The following is a 21,464-nucleotide window of genomic DNA, read 5'->3' as shown; positions in this document are numbered from 1 at the left end:
ATGCCAGAAATATCCTGGGAAGACAATTCTAACTTTCCTTTCTCCTTCAAAGTGTGGTTGGTTTTCATCCCTTCTCCCCAGTTTTGCCAAAAACTTCTGATAAATGTGTTTTGAAGATACTAATGAAAAATACTGCTGACTTTGTCTTTATTCATTTACATAGTTACTGCTCATCTCTGCTTTCTCATGTAATCTCCCAACATCTCCCATCTTCAGCACAGAAGTACCTTATACACCACCATTTACACTGTCATTTACACTATCTGACACAACCATGGTAGAGGCAAAACTTAGACTCTGTGGGGAGTCTCATGCTCTCTGTATGTTGTGGAGTAAAATGGGGGAAGGGCAAGCTCAGAAAATGAACAGCTTCTTTATCGCATGGATTGTCCAAATTTTAGTCAGTAAAAAAACAATTCCAATACTTTTAAGGTTATAAAAACCCTTTTACTGGATTAAGAAATAAATTGTCTTTCCCCCTATGTTCTTAACAGTCCAGACATGATGTCTAGTAATTAGTAATGGATCATATAATTTTTTTTCATTTGTACCTTTGTTTGTAACAGATGTCTGATTAAGGTATGTTTAATGAAAAAAAAATTCACTGTTGCAGCCAAACACCCAGTGATGCTTGTAGTATTAATAAAGAAAATAGAATCTCTCTAGCTATAAAAATAAGTTGAACCAGATTATTCTTGGCAGCAGGTAATTTTAGAAGAAAAGTAGGAAGAAATTAGATTGTATAAATACTTAAGTCAGAGCTTGAATGTTTAGGTTATAGTACAGCTGGTGGGGTTTTCCCCCTGTTATAAGCTTGCTGGAAACAGCTTCTTAGAGGAAAGATTAATTAGCCTTTAGTCAGTTAATACTAGCACTCTACTGTAGAAGGTATATGATTAAAATTGTAATGTAACTTGCCGGTATTTTTTACTTCAAAATTCACAGCCAATTCCTCCCCTCAACAGAAGGAAAAGGAAAAGTTATTTGGGATACACTTCACATAAACAGTGAGACTTTGTTAGCATTTCAGAAGTCAAAAAGAGGCCTTACTTATGATTATTCATATTTTGGGGTTCTGTCACATCACAAGAGCAGTGCAGAAGGATTTGAGATCCTTACTGTTACTCTATAGAAATGCTGGGGTTTTTGTTTAATGTTTGTTCTAACTGTACCATATAGATTGGTTTATCAATGTAAATGTATGTAAATTTTTTTCTTAATACTACATAATGATTTCAATAAACATTTTCCCAAGAATAGTCAAACACAATAGAATATACTGGTAGATATATAGTAGAATGAATTTGAGCATCTATTCTAATTTCAAAATCCGATTTTTTTCAAATCATGCAAAAAGTGTTTTTTTTTGCTGTGTTTAACGTGTTATATGCCGGTTCAGTACAGATGCTTGGTTTCAAGTCTTACATGCAGGGTTTTGCAATGTATATGCACAACATAAAACTTTAATTGTAGTAAAACTTCTAATGACTACTGAAGTAGAGAGAAATATTCATCTAAGTTACTCAGAATATAGTGTAATGTGGGTGTGCAGTGATTTGTGCCTGAGCCATAAGTGTCCTTTTTGCCCAGATAATGCTATAGAGGCTTCTGCTGCCACAGTTTTGTCGAATGTGGCATCTCCCTGCAGCTATGACTGACAGCTGACAGGTATCTTTAGTCAAATTGGTCATGGCTTTTGTAGGTTTGCCAGAATAAATAGTTTTCCACCTTTTGTGGAAGAGGCATGTCCAAATTACTTGTTTTTTCAACATCACTGCTAAGAAATGTTTTAATTCTGTGAAGAAATGTCAGGTGTTGTAAGACTAGGCATATTCCATGGCAAGTCATTCAACACAGGAAATGTATTTTGAAACTAATGGTTATTTTCTGACTTTATATAGTAATTGATTTTTATAAACGCTTCCAGAGAATACTAATGCCTGTGGTTTTGTAAGTATTAGATGTATTAGTATGTTAAAAATAACTCATTGATGTAAAATATGGGTATTGCCTTATAATAGGACCAGGTTTCAGACTACCTTTCTTGGAGATTAGTAGTCTCGAGACGTGATTGCAGTGCAACAGTGGTCGTTGCAGCGCAATTCCTTCTATGGCTAGAAACAGTCTTTTCTGTGGTCTTAACGGGAATGTCAAGCCACTGAAGACAGAGGCAAATGTCTGTCTATAAATAGGGCACTGAAATGTTTATTGTGAAAACAGGAAATACTTTCAGAAGATAAATTTCATGGAATTTAATTTATTTCAGAGGGAAAATAATTACAAAAACTGAACTATCATTATTCAATCTTTAGAAGGGTAAGTGCTTTACAAGTGCCTCATGGAGAACAGCATTTTGAAAAGGAAGTTTTCAAGTTTGAGCAGTAGAAAATATTGAGTACTGAGTGCGTTCTTACAGCAGCACTGAATTTTGTTAATTCACAAGACAGTGAATTAAAGGCATTTGTAAAAATTAATTTAAATTTTTTTCAGAATTATCAATGGATATTTTCAAGAGGAAACTTGGTTTTAAACTTTAGATTCCTTGACCTTAAACACATTTGAATTTTTTCTTTATACATCTTCCATTCCTCGCTAATAGCATTGCACTTTTCTACAATTTTGGAAAATCCTGGAAATCTGACCCAGGAATCATCAAAGCCACGGAAGAACAAAAGAAAAAGGTAAAGCCATGAGATATGTGAAACTTGTTCTTCATCAGCTTTCCACTGGTTGGTCAGAGTAGTTTGCTATTCAGTAAAATTTCAGTAAGTTTTTGTATAGCAAAAGGTCTAAAATGTTGAAGAGTCTTATCTTCCAGGTTTCTTTTTTTTTTTTTTTACATTTGGAATATCTGTTTAAGTCTTACTGGTCCAAAGTTGCATTTTAGTCATTTTAAATAAGAAAATAAAATTGCAACTTAAATTCTCAAGATAAAAAGTTTAAAAAGCAGTTGGGTGAAAATGAAAATGTGACATTTCAGAGGTTTGCCTGAAACAAATAACCCATTACGGGAAAAGTGATAGTTAATTTTATAAAAACTTTCCAGGCTTTTAATTTAAACAAATTTAAACAAACAGTAGAATCATTTTGGTTGGTTGGTTTGGGTTATGTTTCCTAGAAGCTCACATCCCACCAAAAGTAAATTTTCAGCTTCTATTTCATGGTCATTTGTGAAAACACTTGTGTGGATCGACATGAGACTACTTCAAATTAAAGCCTTATGTAGGAATGAAAATACATGAGCCTTTTAAAAGGGTGGTTGCAATAGCCTAAATTATTTTTGTATTTTCCAGTAGGTTACAATTGAGTTGTTAGTGTGCAGATTTACTCTGCAAATTCCCTTTCTGTTATTGCAAATTTGCCAAAGTAAATTCCAGACTAAATTCTCCTCCTTCAACTGGACTAAATTAAATAGAATAGTTAGCAACTGCACTTTGATTTGGATTCAGCAAATTGCACAAAAACGCACTTCATTTGATCTGCTTGCTTAAGTAGTTAAATGTGGTTACAATAGCCTTGCAGAACTGGATGGGAATTGTAAAATGCAGCTTCTTCAGGCAGATGCATATGTCTGTGGATGTTTTGGATTTCTTACATTGCAGCTATCTAAATTGTGAAATGATCTGTTTTCAGGGGTATAAACACATAAAAGGTGTCTTACCTTAATGTAGTGCTTTCTCATATTTTCATAATTTTTCTCAAAATGTTTAATGTAGAATTAGCCTTTAGCTTTGGAATAAGCAACTAAAAAAAATTCTTTTAATTCCAGATGACTAAGTCAAGTATGTATCAAAATTAATATAAGCTTGCTTTTCTCTAATTAAACCTAGCTAGATTAGGAATAAGTATAAGCTAAAATTAATTTAGAAGTAAATGTAAATACTGGTTTAATAAAGTAGGTTTAAAAACATTCAGCTGAATTTAAGTTGTTTCTGTGTGTAGAAAGTACCTGAAATGAATAGAGTTCGCAACCCTGGCTCTGAAAAGCAGCCATTACAATGGTTGTCACCATTTGTTTATGTGCAAAATTCTAAATTCCTTCTTTTTTTCTTTTTTTTTCTTTTTTTTTTTTTTTTTTTTTTTTTTCCCCTGCAGACAATAGTAGAGCTTGCAGAGACAGGAAGTCTGGACCTCAGTATATTCTGCAGTACCTGCTTGGTAGTGTATTTTATAATCAATTGCAGCACTGACTTAATGCTAGGCCAAAATTAGACGTTCCTGTACTGAACACATTTTTTGCCTTAGCGCAATTTCAAGGGCAGGATTTATTTGTAATCTTTACTTTAAGCACTGTCTTCAATAAATAATATATCTGTACACAAAAAACCTGCAATAAGAGGGGAAAAAAAATTACTGTGGAAAATAACTTGCTAGTGTCAAAATCCAAGTATCCAGTATATCTACCAAGATGGTTGATTATATATCTAACAAGTTAAGAAAATCACAGATGACATTCCACTACCTCTGTAACTCACAGTAAATTTATGTGGTGCTTCTAGTAAAATATTTTTTTCGAAAAGCAAGTGTATTTCTCAATTTGGCAGTAATGGGGGGGGGGGTGGGCGGGGGAAATGGAATCTTAATTTTTATAAAGCTTGCCAAATTGCCAGCAAATATTTTTCTTGGACTAGTTAATACTTAGTTTCACCACAAAATATTTGAAAGAAAACAACTGCTTAAGGAAAAAAAAAGTAACCATAGTAAATGTAATGCTGTTTCTTTTTTATTTCTTTTTTAGAAAGTTAACTAGTAAATATAAAATTATAAAATTATCAAGGTTGTCAGTGTTACACTACAATGCTTTGACCTATGTAGAACATTAATGATGCTAATATTCCCAAAATTGAATCTGGAAAACTATGTACAGATGTGGCACCTTAAAATCTATGTGTGTTTGTATACATTTATGTCTCGAAATACTTAGTTATTGGTTCTTTTTTTATTACCGTTTTATATTTCTTTCAAAACATAACCTTTTAAAACAAAATTGTTGGGAGTAATTTAGCATTTTACATTCCACTGAGTCCCACTTGTCACATTCCTGTCTTTAGAAAATAAGCTGTAAGAGTTTATGTTAGAGCTCAGTTATGAATGATACTGACAGAAATGTAGAACTCACACTCATTCCACATTTGCATTGTTAAAAGACTGAAATGAAATTGGTTGCTATACAGAGCTCAATAGCTGGAGGTGACAGGAGAACTTTGTATGGGGAAAAAAATCCTGCATATAACAAACATACCATGAAAGTCATTTCAATGCAGTTGTATAGATGTTTGTGCCAAGATTGCTTTATAAATTAGCATCATGTTTGAAGTTCTCTAAAGGGTTAACAATAGCAAAATCAATTTAAATGGGGGGAGGGGGAGGTGTCCTATTTAAAATGTCAGTGGTTTTTGCTTTTCTAAACAAATGTTAATAACGGTTACAGATACGGAAGCCAGTGAGGTCCAAACACTGTGGTGTATGCAATCGATGTATAGCAAAGTTCGATCACCACTGCCCGTGGGTGGGTAACTGTGTAGGTGAGTAATTTGCTAAAATATGATGTCTTAACAGATAAAGAAGGGAAGAACTTCTGAAACTGGTATTGTGCAGGTTTCTGTCTGTTCTCATTTTACAGTAAGAGTAACTTAGCTTCTGCCGAAGTCTGAGGAAGAACTGTTGAGGACTTTTGGTAGGAGGGAAAACATTTTCAGTCTTGAGCTTGATCTTTTTTCTATGTGCAGTTCTCTGCATTATTCTCATTAGTATTGTCTGTTATATGCCCATCCTCAAAATTGTTCTGTGTCTAATTGTTTCCTATGTATACATTTTTATTAACATAAACTCTAGTAATTAAAAGATGCAAAGCTAAACTGCTTTTTAATGTCTGCAGAAAAGGCATGTACTGATCCCACAACTGATTTTTATCCAGTACATAGGATAAAAATGTTCTTCTTTACCAATAATTTTCAGTAATTTAATGGGAAAGTATATGTATTCAGAAATGTCATGATTATAGCAGTTAGATACAGAATGACTTCCTATTGAGGTATTCGCCTCTTTTTGACCCCCCAGGTAGTCATTTATTCTCCCCAGTGATGATGAAAGGAATGGGTATAGAACAGGAATAAGGTCTCTAAATGCTACTATTCCGTGTCACACTTTTTGAGAAACTTACTCAAAAGCCTTTATTATGCAGGGAGCACTGAAGACTTCACAGCTAAGAAACTGAGTGCATCTTGCTTCACTGGGTTATTTTTTTTAGGACACAAGCAGAGGTAACTTTAAAGTTGAGGAGGAATTAGGACCTGGATTCATTGACAGCTGACAGCCAATAAATGCTTTGTTGCCATCCTTCCAAATATATATAATAATGGATAGTCATAGTAGGTTGGTATTATGATCAAGAATAAAATAGTCAGTGCTGGCATTTGAATTGTAATAGAAGATCACTGAAGCCTGAGATGGACTTCTATCACTCCTTTCTATTTTGTATTTCCTACTGATGTTACTACCTGAGCTACTTTTGATTAGTATTTTAGACATTCTACAATGAAGAACTAAGACTTTTAGTTAACACAAGCAGGGGGCCATAGACTCTGAGGTTTTGGAGAGTGTTTAGTGACAGTTTGTTTTGCAAGAGTGCCGAGGAGTACTTGTCAATGGGACAAAAAGATCCAGCATTTTAATCAGTGACTGGAAAAGCATAAAGAGCAGAAGGGGGAGGAAAGACCTTAGTTTGCATGGAATAGGAGAGTCTACAAGTAATGGGATGAAGTTATATGGAGGAAATGTTTTTTTAAAAAACAGTGGTGATGGAAAAGCAAAATCTGTCCACTAGTGGTCTTGTACAGATTGGGATAACTGGACATAAAAGTAAACATTCAGACGCTTGAAAGTATGCTGGGAAAAAAGCATTAGAAATCACATTATGAGAGCAGCCCTGAACTGGAGGGAGTGATGGTCTAAATGACCTTATACGGCTTCTCTGTTTCTCTCAGACTGGTACGTGGTGACTCTTGATTATAGGATCACAAAATAGAATCCATTCTTAAAATAGCATTCATGGCATGTTTGCCAAAAAGGGAAACATGAATTGAGCCTTTCTGAAAAGGTGGAATTTGGAAATGTTTTATGTAGTCTTCCTCTGAATGTGTTTGAAGGATAGAAATTTTACTAAAGATAGGACTGAGAAATATTGTAAGAGCGTGTACAGACACTCTAAAATAAATCCTTTGGAGATAAATCTTGGCACATAAAGACATTGAGAGAGAATATTTTCACCATTCTGAAGAGGTTGATAAGAAGTGCAGCTATTTGGAAAATAAATTGACAATTGGGCAAATTATTTTCATCCTACCCACAAGATTTTATTTAAAATTACAGTGAGCAAGTCTCCAAAAGTGATTCTACTTACCCTTTTAATGGAGTATCAAAATAGCATTATGCTTCTTAAAGTTGGTTGTTTGAAAATGAAACCCAACAGATTTTGTTAAACTTGTAGTTACGTTTCAAACACAAACTGCAGGCTTGCAACAGAAGTAACAGTATGGAAGGAGTTAAAGCCAAATCTTAAACCATTGTGTCATGTGGGTTATGCTGACATTGTACTGAATTATTGTTCTGATAGCAGTGATGCAGAAGGTAGGTCTTGTGTATGTGAGAAATTTGTTTACAGTTTAGAATAATGATCCTGTTTCCCCCCCAGTAAAGATTCTTCTCCAAGGAGCTGAAAGTAGGAAAATTAAGAAATAAACAGACCATCAAAATCATGCAATATAACTCCATCAGTAAAAAATCAGTGATCTTTATTATGTTATTACCTATGTATAATATAAGCACAACCATATAAAATAAATCAGCAACAATTCTTACAGCATTGTTTAAACTGTGGAGAATAACTGTGTTCCTGCCAGTCCAGGGTGAAACTGTAGAGAATGGTGCTGAGTTTTGCCAGATCTTATTTAATACACAGAAGAAAGGCAGTTTCTCCACTTTCCTTTCCCAAAGTCTTTTTTCTAACCTATGACTAAGATTGTACCCCTCTCATTTATGGATTTATGGTTTTGAATGCTATATGTATGTTTTTACCAAATACAGATGGATTTCCTCTAGAGTTTTGTTCAGTATCATTGAAGATGCGGCTGAAAGTAGCATCTCATCATGTGCCTCTCAGATGGACCCCTAGGACACCGTTTAACTTCAGTTTTTTACAAAAATACCTTTTCTCAAACGTAACAGTTTTGAAGTATAGACTGGAAATGAAAGTGATACCTTAGGGACATTCCCAGCACTGTTTCTCATATGCTGTTAGGTGATTGAAGGCAATGTTACAACATATTTTATGTCTGCAGGAACTTGTTTGATTTTCAGGGAAATGTCTTGTGTTTAGTCTAGCTTGTGTTGTATGTGTATTTTTCCTCATCTCTTATTTATATAGTCTTTCAGTTCACTTGCTGAAAGCACTTTATTTTCTGCCTCCAGAGGATGCTCTTGTTTTAGCAGGCAAAACATTTGACATAATGAAGGAGTAAATGCTGTGCTGGTAGATGATGACAGCCAAATCTTTTGTAGCCCATTATCATCTCTGTGGGTTTAGTTTACAGCCTAGAGCTCTTGGAAGGTTGCAACAGTGGACATATTTTACAAACAGAAGGAAGCTGAGTAGTTCAGAATTATGACGTACTCACATAAGAGGCATCTTTTTAGCTCTGTTAATGTTAAAAATAAATCAGTCTTTTAGTAACTGAATTTTCTTGCATTTAAATTCTGGTTTAAGTAGAATGTTTTTTATCCCATTCATTATTTTAGCCAGGTTGTTAGGCCTCATCTGTTCAGTTACATGTGTTTGGTTTACAAGTTCTGTTAGATATTTTATTTTCAGCTAGCTTCTTGAGTTTGCTTATTATCAAGGGAGATTGTATATTTATTCGTATTTCTATTTCTTTTAAGAAAGTGAACTCTGTAGTCTGATTTTTTAAATGGAATTTTAAAAATATTTTTTGATGTGTGATTCTTGGCAGTTCAGGGCGCTGCTGCAGCTGTCACCAACATTGTCCTAAATACTGTCTATCCATTTTATTAGCTCATGAAAGAGGTTACAGATGAAATGCATTTGTGTGAATTGCAGCTGTAATGTGACAGAAATTGAAGAAAATAAGACATTGCTGTCTAAGAAAAAATCATAAGTAAACTAGCTGATTTCACTGTCTTGAAATAACATTGGCTTAGTATTGGAGAGTGATGTTTCTGTACACAATACTAAGCAGTACTTCTAAGCGAGCAATTAAACTTTCTGATGTAGTGTTGTCTTTCTTATGAAAGTGTAGTAATTTGATCCCTGATGTTGTGCAAATTTAGGAGCAGGGAACCATCGCTATTTTATGGGATACCTGTTCTTCCTGCTTTTTATGATCTGCTGGATGATTTATGGATGTATCTCTTGTGAGTAAATGTGGTTTTTTGGCTTTTTTAAAATTGTTTATAAGTACTTTATCTCCTTGTATGGATTTTTACCGATTTCTGGCGTATCAGAATTTTGGATATTTTTATGCTGGAATTGAACTGTGTATGAATAATTTACTGTATTGGATATTTTAAGTTAGAAGATGATGGGGTTTTGTCCTAAATTTTTTTCTTTATCACAGCCAAGTGTGTGCATATGTTATATATTTATGGCACTGGGAAAGGAAAAGAGAGCATGTAAAACTATTTTTTGGCACATTGTCATTTTCTTATTTAATTTAGTACATTCTAATGTGGGCATCATGTTGATGTACGGTAAACATATCTTAAATCTTTTATATTGTTTTTGACACTTTGTTTTTTTTCTGTAGACTGGGGTTTCCATTGTGAGACAAGTTACGCAAAGGATGGATTTTGGACCTATATTACACAGATTGCTACTTGTTCTCCGTGGATGTTTTGGATGTTTCTAAACAGTGTTTTTCACTTCATGTGGGTGGCTGTGTTACTCATGTGTCAGATGTATCAGGTATGGAAGAGCACTTCATTTGTAATGCTGAGTCTTGGGAGCGACATAAGAATATCACATAGTTCTGTCATTTAAATTTTAATGTTCATTATGCAAGACCAAGTGTGTCTCAGCCACGCTGGAGGAGGCAGGCATCTGTTGTCTGTGGATATAGGCATTGTTCGCTTCTCATTCACTTGCACTTTTTTTTCCCCCAAGAGGCTGAAATGCCTACTTCCTGCTTTCCGTTCTCAGGGAAGGGCAATGAAGACTAATAAAGGATAAGATGTGTGGGTCAAACTTAGAATAATGCAGTATGTCATTAGCAGAAGGAGGGTGGTGACTTCAAAGGGGATGCAGTAATTTCTTACACTGATTCAGTGTGATCTGAGGTCACATCACTGTAGTGTAATTTGACAAAACCCAAGTTTTTCATTATCCTCTTTAAGGAAAGACAAGTCATACTGAAAGCTTTCAAGTATGACTTGAAAGTCTTTTAGTATGACTTGTCATTAATGAACCATGAGACTTACTGATTTAATCTTTCCAGAGATCCTGGAAATAAAAATAATCCTCTAAGGTTTAGGTAAAACTTTTCAGGAAATTTAAGGTTTTCCTCCTTTCTCTACAATATTCATCATTTACAACATACATCAACTTCAAAATCTTCTATGCATCAGTGAGAGCTGTTCATTCTTTTAGAGGTGTTTCCTGCCCAAGACAAATGAGCAGAGGTAACTACATGTATTTCAGGTGGCTTTCAAAGCAGTCTAACCCACCAGACTTCAGCAGAATAAGCATGTAACTTTCCAGAGAGTCTTCCATCATACTTGTATCATTGTCCATTAAATTCCCCATTGAGGATTCCTGTTAATCTTTGAACTATGCCACTTGGAAAAATAAGTCTCATAGTATTTTGTATTGTTAGTGTAATTAAGCAAAATAATCCTAGCATTTGAGTTCTTTATAATCATCCTTGAAAAATGAAAACCAAACACACAGTCATATTACTAAATTTCTCAAGAGTTTTATGCACAGAAAACTGAGGATTGTTCTGGGCAAGTATCTTTGGAGCTTGCTATAATAATGAAATTGATAGAGATTATTTTGCAACTGCGTAGCCCCTGCTCTTACTACTTTTACTTTTCCTCTCCATCATAAAATTTGGACTTGTTATTGAACTGGTCAGAGTTATTGTCAAAACACTAACTACTATCTAAGAAAAATAATTAAAAACCTGTATTTCCTACTTCAGAAGTTGGCCACTGAGAGTCCGTTTATATACATAGACATGAAACTTCACTAGGATATTAAGTACATCTAAATGAGGCAAGCCAGCCCAAACTTAACTTTTAAAATGTTGCTTTTGTAGCATGCGGCAGAGTTGACTTTTTATATTTCACTAGGAATTACAAGATTTTGTCTTCCTGTAGTACAAGGTCGCTAAGGGACTTCTCACATTTTTGTTTCCAATTACATCACGTTACAGTAAACTCCAGTTTTGCTTAAGATACTCTTTTAGGCTAACATAGCTGGAAAGCTGTTACAGAAAATAATCTTTGGGCCAAATGGTTCTCTAAAAAGGGAAAAAACAACAACAACAAAAACCCCATGTTTTTTTCCTGTCATCTTTTTGTCTTGCAGACAGAAAAGTTACGTTACTGCAACAAATTTATAAATGGGAAAAAATGTATTGCTGGAGCTGTAACCAGAGTGTCAGGAGGAAACCAAAGTCATTCAAATGCTGTATAAAGTAACTCTGGAATCTTTTTTTACAGTACACTTCAGCTGACAATGTAGTAAAGGCATCTCTTTCTTACGAACCAAGAAGTCACAGTTTATTCAGTGATCGTGATTTATTTCTGATCACTTTCAAAATTAAACTGTTTGGACAGTCTGGTACACCTGTTGCATGGTGTTTTATGTCAGGACCTGGTAATTTCCCCAGACAAAAATTCTTTCTTCAAAAGAAGGAGTATTAAACAATACATTTGATCCTCATGCTAGGGCTTGTTTTGGTCTGGCTCATGCAGGACTTGTTTGCATGTCTTTTACATGTGCTAAATTGCTTACTCTTCTTCTGTCTTCAGATATCTTGCTTGGGTATCACGACAAATGAAAGAATGAATGCAAGAAGATACAAGCACTTTAAAGTTACAACCACATCTATTGAAAGCCCATTCAAGTAAGTTTTAAAGTGTAAACATATTTCTTATTTTTGTAGCCTTGCATACATCTGAATGGTGCAGCTTGTTGAAACAGAACATAGCTAAATACTTTCAGAGTATTTTCAGTACTTGGAATGCTGGATCTGTCAGCTATTTTTACAGTAACACATTCTGTCCAGTTAAAGGAAGTGATAAATGTTTTGTAGTGACTGTAGACAGGGATGCATAAACATAGAAAAGAATGGTTTCCAGCAGTGGTCATATTTTGCTGTGGTGTTTATGGGGAAATAAATATCCTCTTTATAAATCAGATGCCCAAAGCAGAGGTGGTTGCTTATTGCATGATGTCGATGTGGACCTGGATCTTCACTTTCACGCCAGGCACTTTCTCCTGATTAATATTTAATGTGCTGTTGAATTTGCATTGTCCAGTTGCTCTCTTTACCGCGAGAAAAGAGGCAGCACTTCCTTCCTGCTCGGGAGGAAGGGCATGGGCAAAACTGTTTGTGGGGAAGGGAGCAGGCAGCCCCAGGAACTGAAGTGGGTGTTGCATGGGTGAGGCATGGGCTTTTGGTTATCAGTATGTGAAGGGTAGCTTGGCATTCTGGTTTCTGTAGTAATGAGGGTGCAAGCTGAAAGAGGGGTGCTTGGGGGTGAAACAGCACGGGGATGAGAATACGGCAGCACGGAGCAGCTTGTGGAGCCAAAGCAGGAAATAAATGAAGGCATGAGGCTGGTATGTCGGTGGGTTATGGGCACGTTACAAAAGGAGCAGTGAAAGGACAGAGGCATGTCTCAATCCTGCTGTGTATGCGGCGTCTCCTCTGGGGGCTGCTGTTCTTTCAGGTGGCACACAGAAGATTGGTGTTATTGTTGCAGTTTGATTTTTGTGCTAGAAGTTTGTGTGATTTTTATTTTTTTTTTTTTTTTAGTATCTCTCCTTACAAAACTTCTGGTAAGATGCAGATAAGCATCTCTGTATGGTTGCAGTCTTCCTACAGATTAGAGTTGTAAGAAAACCAGATAATCATTTTGCCTGAAGAACACAGGGTGGTGCGTGGGATAGGAGAACCCCACTGGTTTGATCTCCAAACTAAAGTCACATTCACAAACTATTTTCACTGAAGAAGCTGCTGTTATAAAAAAGACTCCTGAAAATAACACCAGATAATATATATAATAAATATTTAATATAATAAATAACTGCTTGGCATCACCTGTCAGATGAAGAATTGACATCAAGTGGTTGCTTAGACTTGCTCTTGCAGGTCATAACAGGAATTTCTCTTCCAGAAAACCATGATCTATCCAGCCCATGTGTAATTAAGTTTAAAAAACCCAACATGTTGGAATTTTGATGTAGGTATCTTAAATATTTGACAATTAATTGATTCAGCAGTGGAAAGCACTTGAGTAGTTCGTTTAATTCAGATAATGCTTTCTTAATTTGTGTTGCCTAGGGACTTAATTGATCTTAGACTTGCAGCTGGTGGATTGGTACGTGTGGCAGAAATAGATATTAATAAAAATGGAAATTATTCTAGGAAGACATCCAGGCCATGCTGTTTTGCCTTGCATCCATCCGTACAATGCAGCTTACCCCTTAGAAAGGGATCTGAATTGCCACGCTACGCTACATGATGGTGCATCGCCAATAACATGTTACATTTCTCCATACGGTTTTGTAGGTAGTAGAGAAAAAGTTAGCGTCTTGTTTGTGTCCAGGTCTGGTGACTACTTTTATTTCAGAACTCGCTCATCAACAAGCACTAAGATAATTCCTAACTGAATTGGTTTTCTACAGTTAGGAACTTAAAGGGTGAAGGATCGGATTTGTGGGTAGACGAAAAATGTTGTACTTTGTTAGATCAGCTGTGATACTGCTTACTAACATGTGGTTTTGGTTTGTTTTTAGCCATGGATGTATAAGGAACGTTATAGACTTCTTTGAATTCAGATGCTGTGGTCTTTTTCGGCCTGTTATCGTGGACTGGACAAGGCAGTATACAATAGAATATGATCAAACTTCAGGATCAGGCTACCAGCTAGTGTAGCACCACCTTCATCCTGTGAGCATATCATATCTGAGTGGTGCCTGAAAAATTTTCTCTCTCTCTCGAATCCGCATCCCTTGAAGAGTAGCATGCTATGTGTAGGGCTGATGATGAATCATAAGGTACCTTCTCTTCATCAGAATTTTATTAACAAAAGTAAAAATGGACAGAATAAACTGCCAAACCTGATAAGGAAGAGGAGGAAGATCAAAAAGGGATTTTAACAGTTCTTAACATGAGAATTATTTGCGACAGCATATTCACAGTATTTGTTGCTGGGGTTTTTATTTAAGGTCTTTCACAATGGAGCATGAGGTTACTGAAGTATTGACATAAGTAGTTATGTTGTGCTAAGCAGAAAAACTTATTTCCCAATATAATTCCACTGAAACAAGAATATAGAGTATAAAACTAAATTTCATGATGCAGAGTTCACTGATTGCTATGTTGTAGTCCCTGTAATGTGATTTTTTTAATACAGATTTTCTGTAGTATTTCGTACATTGAAAAATGTGCTTTTCAGTACTGTTACATCACGTGGTGGGAATCCCCTGTAACATGTTAAGTTTTAGCAGTAGGGCATGTCAGATAATGTTGAGAAAAAATACTTTGCCCACATTTTATGGTGATTGTTTTTGCCACCAGCTAGTGGTACAACTAAATACTTGTAGTAACCCTGTTCTGAGACCATATAGTCTGAAATAAACAATTACAAAAATAAGGAAAGCTCTTCTGTCAAAATTAAAGCCCTGTTTAAATGCATGATACACCTGTAAAACTTAATCACAGCATATAATGTTCAGGAAGAAAGGGGAAAAAATTCATTTACTATGAAGTAATTAATATAAGCAACTTACAAACTAGCATTGTTTTAATATTAGGTTTGGTCCTCATACAGTACAGCGTAGTGTAATTGGAGAACTGTTGGAAGAGAAATTGCATGGGGGAAACCACAGATGTGAAAGCAAATATCTCAGTTATAAAAAGACAAGACAGTTTTAAATTGAATGCAACTGCAGAAGTAAAACCCAATGTTGTCTGAAATATTTACTTTGCTTGGATGTAAAATAATGGAAACCAATCTGTAAAACAAATAATTTAAAATCGCCCTGATAGCACGCACACACAGAAAATGTAACGCAACTTCTGAAGATGATGGTGTACTGGCACGTGGAAATCACCCTTAATTTCTGGTTTTTTAAGTTCTCATGCTACAGATATGTTTGGAAGGTAAGGAATGACCTGAAATTGCATTCCAAAGGGGCTTTTCTTGAATGTGATGCACTGATTTTTTGTTATGGTGTTTTCATAAACTCATAGTGAATTGTTCACTGCTTCCTTAACTATTGTTTACAGAGAGACTGAGAATCAGGTTAGTTCTCTTCTAAGTGCTGTAGCAACCCAGTGGTTCGAGAAACCTGTGAGGGGAGTTTGGGGAGGGACCTGAAAGCAGATGTCTGAGACTAGTGTAAAGAATGTGTATCTGTATATAAATAATTTATCAAATAGTTTTCTCTCTGTGGGTGTGTTTAGTGTATTCAAAGCTGCTCATTTTCATTTTATTCAACCAAAAAAAGTGTAGGAAGATATCTAATGAGCTTTTAGTGATGTTCAATATTGCTGTTAATAGGCATTATGCCCTGCAAATTCACTGCATGTTTGATGCTTGGCAAAATTAGCGTTTTCTGTAATATGCAGATTACTGGTAATAAAGCAATCTAGTGGTATTCCCGGCCCTTGCCTTAGTAAGAGGAGCAGTGAAACTGTAAATAGTTGATGTTCAGTATTTGCAAGTAAACATTTTTTCTGTAGTTGTTCATTGATCTCAAGACACACACTTAGTTTGCAAGTACCAGATATCAGGATTTACAGAAGTGCAGCTTTAGAGTACTTGAATGTTTAATACTGGAAAAGTCAACATCGTCTTGGACACAGTTTTAATGGGAGAAGTTTGGGTGTAGGGGTGGCAAGAAGCTTTTACTATTTTTGTCAGACAAAATTTGTAATCCTAATGAAGACACATTCTCTTTCAGTGAAAACAGTTAATATCAGTTATTCCTATTTTTTCTAATCAGAAAAAAGCATGAAGAATTTACAATGTTTATTTTAATCACCAGTAATGTCCTGCATATTTGTTCTTTTTTTTTTTTTCCCACATTTTTGCTGGGGGTCAGCTGACTTGAAGTTTGATACACTTTATTAAGCATCGCCTAGCACCAGGAGAGCAGTTCAGTATGTGATACAAGTTTTGGGTTTAGTTGCCCAGTAGCATTAACTGCCATGAATTGTCACGCAGTCCATGTCAAAAATGTTTGCAAAAGAAGAGGTGATCTTTGGTAGTATGTAGTGAGTTCTGCACTATTTACTTGTTAATAGCTCTCTGGTGACAGTTCTCTCAAGGCCTGCAGAATTTGGGTAATAGTAGGTAGTTGTGAAAATTAATTTGCTATATGGATTTGGGATGTATGAAGTTTCCAGTGCAAAATGTAACTTGTCTTGAGTAACACTGAATTGTTTGATGTAAAATCATAAAATCACGCAGGGGGGAGCCAACTATGCAGCATTTTTCTGTCAAGTTATCAAACTTACAAATTACTTGTTGAACCAAAACTGCATTGCTTCTGAAACTTAACAAAGCTGATCCAGACCAACAGCAGATCAGACTAACTTAATCTGGCATAGGTAGAATAAATGGGAATTTTGTCTTGGCCCTAAACATGTGCTGTTTCTTTGCAGGTTTCTGTATTCTTTGATGTCCACCAGATTATTTTTTTTAATTAATGTGTAAAACAGCATCGCTACATTTTAAGCTATGGATTTTTTTGTATATTCTTTATTTATAACTGTGCCAAGTATTATTTTAATACTGTCGAGATCTTGATGTATTACATTGTGAACAAAAAAAAAAAATCTGTAAAATGTTTAATAAATTAGCTCTCCTTACATAAATTAAATCTGTTAAATTTTGTAAGTTATTAATCAAATAAATATTGACTCTTAGATGCAGTGTTTGTCTTGACTTGGGATGTGATTTCACACAGTGGTGTTTCTGTCCAGTTTCAGAAGCCACACCAGGAAAAACTAGCTGCTATCTTGCATTTTACTTTAGTAAAGTCTTTCCGGAAAGATTTACAGGTGTCTGAAAGGTAGTTTGTACCCAGGTCTGTGCCTGTGTGAAATCCTGTGAACCACTGAACGGGGTTTCGGTGAAGCCCTTTGTACTACCAATTATAGAGTTACCATTCACTAATTAGATAGTCCTTTCTTTTGTGCAAAACATGCTTGCAAGGTAATGTTTCTTAAGGGGAAATTCCTTCTAGGGAATGTTTCAGGTGGCCAAATGTGCATATTTAAATGACATTTGAGGTATTCTAAGGGTAAACAGAACATCCAGGTAAGGCTGGGAGATATGACCAAGATGTGTGCTTCTATGTTGCGCTTGCAGGAGACAGAATACCTTGACTCTTCTGGTCTGTGCTGAAGGTCAGATTTTGAGTAGAACCAAGGTAACCATCCAAGTTGGGCTTTAATCAGGATGTTTATAACCAGCAGTATGTGTTAAAAGTATGAGGCTGGGACGTAAGAGCATACCTAACGGGGAGGAAAAAAAAAAGTCTCTCTGGTTTCTGATGGTTGTGGGTTCAATACTGACACTGAGAATTGTTGGTGCTCTTCTCCCCTTCCCCATCCCCAAGCAATGGTTCTGGTGAGGCTGGGCCCAAGCTTGCCTCTGCTGACCACCCTTTGACTTGTCTGGTAAAGATCAGGGAAGGTACTTCCTGTTTTTAAAAAAGACATTCTGTGCTGAAGGTCTCTGTCGGAGATTTGCAGTGCTCCACCAGAGCAGCTGCTGCTCCTGGGAGGTATGGGTGGGCTCCTGATGACTTGAAAGCTGGTTACTGGGTTTGTTTACTCGGGAGGAACCTGCCCTCTGCACCCTCATTATGGCTTGATTACAGTTCACTCCTTTGTACCTCCCATGAGCTGCCTTTAAGTAAAATCAGATTTTTCTTGCTACGAAAGCAATGCCTACTTGTGAATGCTTGTGTTTGGATTTTACCCACCTTAGGCTGCTGCATGGATATCAGTAAAAATTGCACCTGCTAATTCCAGGTTGAATTTTTTTGCAGCATCTTACAAACTTAGTGCTATATCCATATGGCCTCCAATCCTAGATACTGCTTAAGATCTCCCGATCATGAAGTCAAAGTACTGTTGAGAACCAGTCTCTCCTGGAATCAGGGCTCCAAACCGAGACTAACTCAAAGCGTTACTCCAGCCTGGGCTGAGTTTTTTTATTCACCAGTGCTTTGCTGCAGCTGAGGAGTTGACAGTACCCAAGTGAAAGCACTTCAGTGCAGGGTAATCATTTCTCTTGACTGGTATATTGTCTTCATGGTTACAAGTTTCCTTTTTTCCTTCATTTCTTTATTGTTCTGTTGTTAAGTTAGCTAGTGAGGTGTAGAGCAGTATGGAGCTGCGAGGTATCGCTGTGACTCCCTCCAGGAAATGAAAGCCCTTGGTTGTTAGCAGTTTTCATCACTTCCACTCACTTCTACAGTTCATTTTTCTAGGAACTTAAAGCTCTCTTTTTATAGGTAAATGAGTAATGTGTTAGATGCCCATTTTTGTCAGCATAAATTGCACCTGCCAACTCTGCTAATGTCGTGGGATTCGATCCACTACAGTAGCTACATCAACTAATGGGGAGGTGTTTCATCAGCTCAGTAGTGTGTTAGGAGCATTATCTTAGTTTCTGTCTATCAAACAGTGCCGCTCAGCATTTTACAATGCTTTTCCTCAGAAGAGGAAGCACTTCCATCAGGTAGCAAGGCAAGGCTATGGAAAGGGAATATGGTCATTGTCTTCATGTTGTTGGCTGCTGGGGCCTGGATACCGCTTGTAAGATAGAGCTGTCCCTGCTCAGGTTGGAAGAGTTGGAGGGGATCAACCCTTCCTGCACAACTGCCAAGTTGGCAAAGGAGAAAAGTACTTTTTTCGGGGTTGGGGGTTTTTGTTGTTGTTTGGGGCGTATTGGGAATCACCAGTATGAGTAGCAGGACCAAAGGTTTCTGCCCAGGTTTCCTGGGCTGCGCTGTTGCTGTCTCACTCCCACCTGAAATGTGTGCTGCTTCTGCCTTACTGTTGTCTTTTTCAGTTGTAATCTTTCCCTCTCTGTGAACTGTGCAAGCTCTTGGCTCACATTTTGAGCTGGCTGTCCTTCCTCAGAACCACATTGTTCCTTTGTAACCTGTACAAAATGCTCTTTGTGTATTATTTTGACTAGTAAGTATTTTTCTAATTAGGCTTTTGGCTTGCACTGCTTCACCGCCTCAGACTGCAGTCACAGATGTTGCTTGAAACTCTGCCTTAGACTGCACCGACCCACTTGCTTAGCATTTTATTCCAGTATTCTCTGCCTTGAATACATCTCCATAAATGCACTCTGTGAAGGTTTTTTTCTCCAAAAAAAGTATCGGCCTGCCTGCTTCCCAAACCAGACAGAGTTTCAAACCTCATTTTTTCTTTAACTAACTTCTGTTGGGCACAATGAGAGTTGAAACTGAACCTCCCCCTCCACCCTGGAGCACCATGTGGGTTGTAGCTACTGGGACAGAGCTTGTGCCTCCCCATGGATGTAGTCGACGTCTAGTGAAGCCCTTGTTGTGCAAGGGCATGCCCTTTGCTGGGAGGGGTGGAAGGGCGCTCCTACAACCAACCTGCTGGAGCTCAGGGATGCTCCTCTGAGGCACGGTTTGTGCTGTGAAGAGGCATCTGCCCAGACACCGTGTGCCTCCCCTCCTTATTCTAGGCAACAAAGCCTTTAGCTTTTGAAAAGGAGCTTTGCAGAAGAGCCTGAGCACGCTGGTGAAGGTCTGCTTCAGGTGCTCGAGAAACTCAGAATTAGATTTTTTTTTAAAAAAAAAAATTAAAATAGCGAAACTGCTTATACTAGATGCTGGTTACTAGCAGAAAAATAAGGCAAGTTGTCTTAAAGGGGTGATTTTTGCATAACTGTTTTAGGCTTAAGTACCGTGTTCTCACACAAGGCCTTTGTGGTGGGCTGGTCCTGGGTCTCCTGGTGAGGGGGTGGCTCCCATTTGTTTCACAAGAAATGCAGTTGCAGGTGCTCTCAGCTCAGGCCTTGCAGGCTTGTGTTGGGACCTGCTCCAGCCCCTGGAAGAAGCCAAGCTCTTCTGTGAGTTTTCTGCTCAAGATCTGGCTAAGGCAAAAGTAATTGTCTCCTAATCATAGACCTTTATCAGCAGCAGTTCCTGAAGAGCTGCATTAGCAGAGTCAAGGTCCCTGACTAGTATGGCTTTCACCCAACTGGTGACTGGCCTACACTGCATTTGAGGTGTTTAATTGTTATTACTCCTTGCTCATCAACTTGAGTTCAAGTCACATTTTCTACTAGAGTATTTAAAGACAGAATTTTATTCTGCTCTGTTGTTGGGCTGCAGCTAGCTTGTCAGGTGCCATCCTCAAGAGGCTCCTCCACCATCTTCAGGGAACTATATCCTAGCACAATCAAGAGAAGATCAAAAGCTGCTCGTAAACCTGAGTTTGATGTGGTGGTCCTGAGCTTGGTCAATGGCTGAGTAGGGATGGTATTAATCTGCAGCTGTCTTGGAGTACTCATTGTGCATAGTAAATTCTGTGCATAACAACACCTCAATACCAAAGCAGGTGCAATCCCACAAAATACTATGGTGAAAAAAGTTTGTTTTCCATTCACTAGAGACTGTGTGGCAGCCAGCCAGCCACTTAGGCACACCGCTATGTACAAGCTATCGTTTTCAGAGCTGTGTCGCTGCACCCAGCAGTAGATTTCAAGATTTACTTCTGTGGAGTGAGCTGCTAGTTGCTTTTTACGTGCATATAATGTTGTGATACTGGAGAACAGTCATTCACCTCTGAAGGCCATGACTTATGGATGTCCAGCTTTCAGTCACATTGGGCTTACAGTGAAGGTCTGCACCAAGTCTATATCATCATACAGCTTTGGGCGATGAAGCTGGTGAAGGGTCTGGAGCACAAGTCCTATGAGGAGCAGCTGAGGGAGCTGGGGTTGTTTAGTCTGGAGAAAAGGAGGCTCAGGGGGGACCCTATTGCTCTCTACAGCTGCCTGACAGGAGGCTGTAGCCAGTCCCTTCTAAGTAACAAGCGATAGGTCAAGAGGAAATGGCTTCAAGTTGTACCAAGGGAGGTTTAGATTGAGTATTAGGGAAAATTTCTTCCCTGAAAGGGTGGTCAAGCACTGGAACAGGCTGCCCAGGGATG

The 21,464-nt window shown here is 37.3% G+C and overlaps 1 protein-coding gene across 3 annotated transcripts in view; it reads left to right on the top strand.

Annotated features, from left to right (window-relative positions):
* Window positions 1-17,182, top strand: part of ZDHHC17 (zinc finger DHHC-type palmitoyltransferase 17) — a 71,944-nt gene extending 54,762 nt beyond the window's left edge. Inside the window, exons 11-18 of one of the 3 annotated variants that reach the window (XR_005104367.1) lie at window positions 2,557-2,681; window positions 4,096-4,158; window positions 5,432-5,525; window positions 9,346-9,429; window positions 9,822-9,979; window positions 12,049-12,143; window positions 14,042-15,410; window positions 16,917-17,180. Coding sequence is in view for 2 of the 3 variants with exons in the window: in XM_037388343.1 (XP_037244240.1) it covers window positions 2,557-2,681; window positions 4,096-4,158; window positions 5,432-5,525; window positions 9,346-9,429; window positions 9,822-9,979; window positions 12,049-12,143; window positions 14,042-14,180 (758 nt within the window). In the remaining variant the exon portion in view is untranslated. Of the gene's footprint in view, window positions 1-2,556; window positions 2,682-4,095; window positions 4,159-5,431; window positions 5,526-9,345; window positions 9,430-9,821; window positions 9,980-12,048; window positions 12,144-14,041 lie in introns of all 3 variants that reach the window. The other 2 variants (XM_037388343.1, XM_037388344.1) reach the window with 2 other exon arrangements.
* The last annotated feature ends 4,282 nt before the right edge of the window (window positions 17,183-21,464 follow it).

This window comes from Falco rusticolus, chromosome 5, assembly GCF_015220075.1.
Source record: "Falco rusticolus isolate bFalRus1 chromosome 5, bFalRus1.pri, whole genome shotgun sequence".
NCBI classification, from domain to species: Eukaryota; Metazoa; Chordata; class Aves; order Falconiformes; family Falconidae; genus Falco; species Falco rusticolus.
This window is presented reverse-complemented; position numbering and strand designations above follow the sequence as displayed.